Here is an 8,511-nt window from a genome sequence, read left to right as displayed (position 1 = left end):
GTCATACCAAAGACTATAAAAATGGTACCCGATGCCTCCCTGCTTAGCACTCAGCATCAAGGGTTGGATTAGGGGTAAGTCCCTGCGAAGTCCAAGTGCCTGTTCGTTATAGATTTGATAGAGGAAATGCATTTCTAAGGTCAACCGCCAACACACATTGTGGAGAAATATAACAGAAGCTCTGAATTAAATCAATGCTACACATAAACCAATAAAAAAATATCCATATAATGCAAAATATACAAAATGACAATCCAGAGTTTTTCCTGACCATCTGACTTGAGCTAACAGAAGTGGCTAGGAGCTGGACAGTTACTTACAGCTCTGGACTACTAAAATACATAAAACATTCATAATAAAAGTGTATATAAACATACATTACATAAACACATTAGCTTTTCCAAAATTATAAATTGGGAGTGACGAAAGCCGAGACCATGAACCTGGAAAGCTCAATAGCTACTTAAGTTTCTGAGTGTTGCAACTGTGAACCAACTGTTCACATTCCTCCTCACGCCTCTTCCACCTGCCCTGTTCGAACATGTTCACAGTAACGTATGCGGTGAGTGGTCCTGTCTTGCTGTGCTGCTTCCCTTCCAACAGAGGCCTGCTGTCCTCGTTGGAGTTCGACGCCTCTCTTCCCCATGCAGCTGACCTTTCCTCTGGGCCTTGGTTCCGATAGGGGCTGTGGGGACGGTCTCTTAAGACTGTGAGGTCCGGTCCAGGGAGGTCAGTAGGGGCTGGGTCCGGGGGGAGCCTCTCACAGCCACTGCAGCTGAAGCTCGCCTCGTCCTCGGTGCTCTCAGTGGTCAGCTCCTGGTTCTCCACCTGTCTGTCCTCCTCACCCCCCAAGGACGCTGGGCCGGTGGCGGTTGTCACGGTGTCCACGTGACAGATGTAGATCCAGTCACCTTCCCCGGGTTCACCGGTGGCCCGGAGTAGCGGAGTGAGGAAGATACGTTTCTGAAAGGAAACAATAGTGTTAGGATGAAGGGAAGTGAAGCCTGGCAAGACAAGACCCAGGTCAATGACGGCCTTCATCAGAAAACACCTCAGATCATGATTCAATAGATTTATCTCCTTAAAAATGTTATTGATAAATAATGAATCACATCAATGTGGCGTTTTTCAAGATGTTAAAAGCATTTAGAAAAGTGTCACATATTGCTGATTTTAATGAATGAACTGGAACATTAACAAGGACTTAAGATTCTTTGGAGGCTCTCTTGCTGGATGGCCTATCTGCTCCAAAGGACAAAGAGGTGAGGTCTTTGTCAGTCAAGTCAGTAAGATTGTGTGTGTGACAGTGTGTTTACCAGCTGGCAGCTCTCTGTGGACCACATGGCCAGGGAGCTGAGGCCGGGGTCCGGCACCACCTTCCCCCGGAACCGCCTCCACCTGGGGCGTCACATTAGAGATATCAGCTCACATGGGGAACCCCGCTACAGCACATCAACGATTCAAGGATCTTTGTCATATGTACGAAGATACAGGTACCACGTACAATGAAATGCATCATATCATAGTTTACAGTCTCAAAAGCTAGCAGAATGTGTCTAACAGGTCAAAAAAGTACCTAGTCCCTAATTCCATCGAGGGAGAATGTTGAGGCTTAGAAGATGCTTTTTTATGAAGATCTTTTAAAAGTAAAAAAGTCACACTCCTCTGCTGTGATTTAAAGCAATACAAAGCGTTTTCTCCGGTCTTCTCGGAACTGCGCCCCCACAGGCTCTGCGAGTAAGTGCACTGTCGTACTGTCGTAAAGTTATCAGATTGTCCTTTTTCTGGCTTCCTCGTGATGTTTCGCTTCGGTTTTCTCCATGGTTTTCTCACCTCTGCCATGATATCATTGAGCTAAAAAACGCATGATATCCACAGACGCTGGAATAGTTAGCTACTACTGTGTTGTTTAAGCACAACGTTGCGCATGCGCACTTCCACTGAATGCTGCGTCCCGGGGGCGTGAGTTTTAAAAGGTAATACATGTCAATGTATTATCTTTCTGAGTAGACTGTTTGGACGATTCAGCTTACTTTTAGTAAATCTAATTGGAGAATTAGCACCAGACATGTTTGTAAAGGTCCAAATATTGCGATGTATTGCTTTAATAGACCAAGGTTTCGGCAAAGGCTCTTGAATCGCAGCAGAGGACAAAATTTGAGTGTGTGACTATAATTTTTTACTGTTGATGTTCCGTTAGTCTGCACCTCTGAACGTTTAGGGTGTGCTGCACTCACTACAGTATATGATCTTATATAAAATATATTGATATATGATCTTATATTGATAGCAATACATCTGATGACGTGGAATCCGGATATGAGTGTCTTACTGGATGACGCAGCAGAGTCCGGTGACCAGCAAGAAGACGATTCCAAACCCTCCGCCGCCAACGAGTAAAGGAATAAATGTGGCACCTAGCAGGAGAGAGGAAGACTTTCAATATCACACACACTCAAGCTAAAACATGCTCTAGAGATGAGGACCAGCGCAGCATCAAATAGCAGGGTACTGGAGCACACGGATCATCTTCAAAAACTTTATGAGGTGCACAAATCACCTGAGTTTATAGAGGACAGGCAAAACGAGCCCTCAAAAGTCAAAATAGCGCAACACAAAGCAGCGATACACAAGAATGGACTATGTGATCGCACGCCATTATTCTACTGCCATGGCTATTGATGAGCCGAGGAGAGGTTGGGAAATGGCTAACACAGTCAGCGAGCAATAACCCACCAAACTGGATGTTCAAGATGTGGTGTTCAAGCTGTCATCAAGAAACGTGTAGAAACTAGGTAAGTTGAAGTCTAAATGCAGTGGAAGACCCACAAAGCTGTCTGCATTTGCTGAACAGTAGGTCACTTCCTTAAGTCACTTCCTTAAGGACAGAAGGAAATCCAGTGAAGCGCTTGCTCTGCATCTGTCATCTGACACCAAAATACACGTTTCGACCATGAGAAGAAGTCTTATAAGAAATGGTCTTGTAGGGCATGATGCAGCTAAACGTTGCTCAACATAAACTGTGTTTAAAGCACGATAGAACTGTAAACACAAATTGCTTAGATGACTCAACTCGAAGACTTACAGGTTGGGATCGAACAACATGTGTGTTGGCAAGCAAACTACAGTACATCAAAAACCTAGAAAGAGCCAACTAGGAGACTGTCAACCTCAAGGTAGAGAGCTGCTGTGATAACTTGGTAAATACAGTTAATCTTGAGCAACAAAACATATGTGGCTGGTATTTTGTGCTTGTTTTATTAAATTAAGATTATTTTAAATGAAGTGTCTGCTGGCGATGGTCAAACAGTGGCAACCACTGTCTACTAGCCTCTAGTCTGACTCACCAGATGGAGGTTTTGGGGATAAGCCTTGTCATTAGGTTATTACTGCCCAATCAGTGGTAACGGGAGATTCTCCTGGCCCAATCAGATTCAATCCAGACTACGTGAAACAACAACAACCTAGCAACCGCTCCGCCCAAGACGATTGTGATTGTGTGAAATACAGCATCCCCCCCCCCCTCTTCTCTGAATGGTAGAGTCCAGCCAGACCTTTCTCCAGCACTGACTGGGTCATCAAACCTTTATTTAACCAGGAATGTAAAAACCCATTGAGTCCGAGGTCTCTTTTTCAAGGGTGATCTGGCCAAGAAGGCTGAGCACAATTCCCGTCATACATACTGAGCTGAGGCCCTTCGGTGCTGACACAGTGTAAACGAAGTGTGGAGATAGGTCTGCCTAGGCTACGTCTAGTAACAGGTGTCCACTATCCCATGCAAGCTCTGATGCTAGCTTTCACTTAATAAGCTTAAAAAAAGGACCAAAAAAAAGCAGAAGCGCTGTTAAGGCATTAGGTGCATTTCAGATGGCAGATATCTGTACATCAAAAGCAACCAAAAATACACCCCATATTGCCATGCAGGTCTTGGCGGTGGGTGGGACCTACCGTATCTGTTGGTAGGGAAGTGAACGACGGTGCTGTCAGTTGCCCCGGTGACGGCCCTGGCCCTGACGTAGGCGCTGTACTGCGTGTCTGGTTGGAGATGCTCCAAATGGAAGTCCTGCTTGTCGCCGTTCACAGTCACATCTGGGGATAATCGAGAGCAGTCATGGACCCCGCACTACGTGTTGTCATCGTGACAATGTTTAAATAAACGTCAGGGAGACGTACTGAGCTGAGGCCCTTGGGTGCCGGCCTTATAGAACAGGGTGTAGCTGACCACTGTGCCGCTGCATTCCCCCTGATGAACCACTGACCAGCGGAGCCGGGCGCCTGAGTCCTGGGGATCGACATGCAAAGAGATGTTCCCTGGACCTGACATGGGGTTAAAAACAAGAATATGATTGTTGTCATTTTCAAAAGGGAGGGTTAAGGTACATAACCATACTTTCATATAAATACAGTATATGACATATAGAAGAAATAACCCCTGTACTGTACCTGCTTCCTTGGAGCATTCTTGAACACGGTATTCCGGTCCAGTCTTATCATGGAAGAGTGGAGTGACGGTTATGTTGTAGCGTTTAAACGGTTGCAGGCCTGCGAGAAAGGGAAACAACAGCTCCCAGGAAATGAGCACAATGCTTGTTGGAGGACTGATAAGCTGAGTAGTGGTTATAGTATGCTTATGCAATTATCACAAGACATCTTTAAAAGCCTCTAAATCTCTTCTCACACATGAATCAATAAACCACAAGTATGGTCAGTTAAATCAGCCTCTGCAAGTAAGAATGCACTACAGCTACATCTAATACTGTGGCTATTAAAACCCACAAGCCCATAACTAGTACTCTTGCCTCATTTACAAGAAACCCACCCACCCATCCACCCATCCACCCACCCACCCACCCACTGTCCAGGAATTTACATCCAAACACCTTGGGCCTTTGTCTTTGTAATTTGTCACCTCCCCCCAGGTCCCCTGCAAAACCCAGTTTTCAGTCATGTAAAACACCTCAGCTCTCCCTCTTTTGTAATTGTGAGCACACTCTGCATAGCTCTTCCTCATCTCTTTGTTTAGGTCGGAGGGGCCCCACCTTGGTCCTCCTCGTCCTGATTCAGACTTTTGTTTTCTTTGTTTTCTCATGTCACATGTCTTTACTCTTGGCCACGCCTGCCATTCATGTACAATGCAGTAGCCAATCACATCCTGGAAACACTGTACCTTTGTTTGGACTGTACATAAGCCACAGCCAGAAGTGACTGACTTCACTTCTCTGACAAACCACCTTTGTTTGCGTTGTTCAGGAAGTCCTTGCGCAAGTATTTGATTTCATTCAATAAACCAGACTCAACCTTTTGAACGTATCTTGGTAAATCTTTGGACTAGACAAGTCTAAAATACTATCACAGTTTGGCGACGCGGATGATCTGGGAGGACTACCTGCGTGTTGCCGGGATTCCAGTGGATAGGACTGATCGACAGACGTGTCGGTCCATATGGGCTTGGAAAATCAATTTTCTCTCTTGCGCCAGAGCGCTAGCCGAGATTATTTCCTCAGTTCTGCCACTGGATTCCTGAGGCTCACAGGTACGTTTAAACGAACCCTCTTGTGGTTCTGAGTTGTATTTGCCTTGATTTGGTTCAGTTGTGTTGGTCTGGATTGGTTGAAAACAGGAAACCCCAGCGTGGGTATTAAGTAAGTAACTATCCAAGGAGATGTGAACAGCAATATACATATTTATATCGTATTGTCGTTTTGACTTCGTCCTTGTTTAGGCTACCGGGGGATCTCTTCAGAAGAGGTGTAATTTTGGGTTAGGGACTCGCTCCCTTACAGTTGATGTAGACTACAGTTTAGATTGTTTATCGGCTCGGCTGTAGTTAAGAAGTGAGAGTGCACTTCTAGGATAACGTTTTGGGTTGCTTTAGTTCGATGTTCCAGAATTAGCACAAAAGGGAACCTGTTGAAGTTCGCAGATAGTGCGATTTCCACAGGGCTGAAGTTCGCAGTGAGTGCGATTTCCACAGGGTTGAAGTTCGCAGTGAGTGCGATTTCCACAGGGTTGAAGTTCGCAGTGAGTGCGATTTCCACAAGGTTGAAGTTCGCAGATAGTGCGATTTCCACAGGGTTGAAGTTCGCAGTGAGTGCGATTTCCAAATGGGTTGAAGTTCGCAGTGAGTGCGATTACCAGCTAATCTCCGGAGTGTCTGTTTTTTGTCCCCGAACGGGGTTGTGTTGTGTTTGTCTAAGCGCTATTTTTCGCCGGCTCAGTGGGATTTTTGATTGCATTTTTTGAGCCTCGGCTCTTGATTGTATGTTTGTTACGCGCGCCATGGATCCAGGTAAAGTATTTTAAAGTATTGTTTTGTACCCTTTTTAGACTGTTAAAATTCTGCTAGATTCCCAGTAGGCTAGCTAACTGGTTGCCTAGGAGACGCCGGAAAACAACTCCCGGTGATCCGCCTTGAGCCAGAGGGAGAACAAAGAGATTCCTGACTGAGTGAGTACTAAGCGAATTTAATGTCTTAATGTGTGTTTCTTTCGAAATTGTATTCTTTCCCGCCGTGAGTTAACCATAAGGTTTCCTTTCATTGCTGTTTTGGGGTTTTGGGCTGCGTCGTGGTTATTTAGGGATTTGTTTCTTTAAATTTCCCCGCGCTGCCAAAGACAACTTCCGGGTCATACATGCAACATTTTGGGATCACCACTAGGTGTCCCTGTAACCCCGGCTACTAAAATATGCTAGAGGAAGTCACAGAATTCTACTGCTAAACGTGTCTAGCCTGAGGAGATTGTTGCGCTCAAGCATTATTCTGCGAGCGTTTGTTGGCAGATTTTCGTTATGTGCTAAAGCATTTTCGATTTCTTACATCCATATCTGACATTTAGTGTTAAATTTTTAGCTAAGATTCGGGCTCAGCTAGAGGTGGTTGAGATGTCTAGGTTAAGGGAAAAGCCTGTTAATACTATAGACTGGTCTGTTTTTAAGATTTGGGAGAGAGTAGCACGAGAGCGGGTTTTTAGGTCAGGAAGGAAAGATAAGGAGATTCAGCAAACAGTCTCTCCGCCATTTCCCCAGCAGAATAACTCTGATTTAAAATTAGATCCCCCCTCGACTCGTTGCTCCGTGCTCACACCCAACAAGGCTGTTCTTCCCCATCTTCATGCTCCCGCCATTAGCCACGCCCCTTCTCTCATTTCGCCGCTTTCTACGAGGTATAAGGAAGATTTGGCTAGAGCTATATCTGAGGCTAAGGTTAATTTGGAACAACTGCAAATGGCTAGAGATAGTCTGGAGGGACCGCAAATACACGCGCCTCTGATACGCTGCCCAAACCCTGTTCCTCGCCCTTCACAAATAAATTATGCAGCTGGTTATGCGGCCTGGACTCCAGAGATTACGGTTTATAGACCCTGGCGCTCTGATGAACTACGTGAAATAGCTAAAACCTTGCCCGATCCAACCAAAGACATTGACGAGTTTGAAAATCTTTTTAACAGTTTAGTTCGTATGTATGAGCCTCACGCAGAGGAAATCGCCATGATCATGAGACAGTGCCTTGGGCTAAAATGGGTGGATGTGAAACATCCGTTTGACATTGCATTGCCTTTTAATCATGCCGATTTTTCTGACCAAAACACTGCGCTGTTGAACAGAATCAAAACTCGATTCCCTAAAAAGATGGATTGGGACCGTATCACATATTGCAAACAAAATTCCGATCAACAGTTCGAGAAATTTTGGGAACGACTAGAATCAGTTTTCGCCGCACACAGTGGCATGGACAAAGCGAACGCCGATTATAAAAAGATTTTGAAACAACAATTGATGAATAACTCTCTCTCCTCTTTGTCCGACCAAGTTAGGTTGATGTGCCACACCTGGGAATCGACTTCTCTCGAAGAAGTTGTTGATCATTTCCGCTATGCGGAGCGTCTTCGTGATCACATTGAAGAGAGGGAGTTGAAAGAAATGAAGCTAGGTGCAGCCAGATTACAAGCTGCTCAGTTACAACAGCTGGACAATCAGACTGCTGGTGCGAGGTGGAACCAACAACGACCACAGTGGCGACAGAGAAACAATAGGAAGCGTTCTGGTAGGGTTAGGCGAGGAAAAAGGTATAATCGAAGTGAAGATAGAGATGATTCATGCTTCCATTGTGGTCAGTATGGTCACTGGATGGCACAGTGTCACAGCTACCGCAGGCAAATTGAAAGGGAGAATCCTGCAACCTGGGATTCGGCGCCACCTGCTGGAGTGAACAACCCATAACAGTCATGACTAGGCCAGGAGGGACCGTCAGATAGAACAGCTGTGAAAAAGGAACAGAAGGTTCATATTTGTCAGTGTCTTAATCTGCATACAGCATCTCCTAACCCAATTTATATATTTTTAAATGGTTATGTTAAATATCTCATGTTTATAGTTTGAGGCACATTCATCGGGCCTGAGTGTTTTTTTCTGAGTGGTATTTTACAGACAACTGTCGTTCCGGGAGTGATGGGTGAATGCCGAACCAGGAGACGGGCACAGGACACCGGAGGTTACTGGCCTGTTTCCCTA

At 45.3% G+C, this 8,511-nt stretch overlaps 1 protein-coding gene across 1 annotated transcript in view; it reads right to left on the bottom strand.

The window, feature by feature from the left end:
- The window catches only part of LOC311312387 (interleukin-31 receptor subunit alpha-like), a 16,857-nt gene continuing 8,346 nt past the window's right edge, over nt 1-8,511 (bottom strand). The window contains exons 11-16 of the mRNA XM_084442324.1: nt 4,444-4,542; nt 4,174-4,317; nt 3,949-4,089; nt 2,333-2,417; nt 1,317-1,398; nt 1-963 (exon numbers count right to left, since the gene is read on the bottom strand). Of these exons, the coding sequence (XP_084298450.1) occupies nt 460-963; nt 1,317-1,398; nt 2,333-2,417; nt 3,949-4,089; nt 4,174-4,317; nt 4,444-4,542 (1,055 nt within the window). The 3' untranslated portion in view covers nt 1-459. The remainder of the gene's footprint in view (nt 964-1,316; nt 1,399-2,332; nt 2,418-3,948; nt 4,090-4,173; nt 4,318-4,443; nt 4,543-8,511) is intronic.

Source organism: Borostomias antarcticus, assembly GCF_949987555.1.
Source record: "Borostomias antarcticus genome assembly, chromosome: 8".
In the NCBI taxonomy this organism is placed as follows: Eukaryota; Metazoa; Chordata; class Actinopteri; order Stomiiformes; family Stomiidae; genus Borostomias; species Borostomias antarcticus.
The sequence above is the reverse complement of the archived record's forward strand: the minus strand, read 5'-3'. Positions and strand labels throughout refer to the sequence as shown.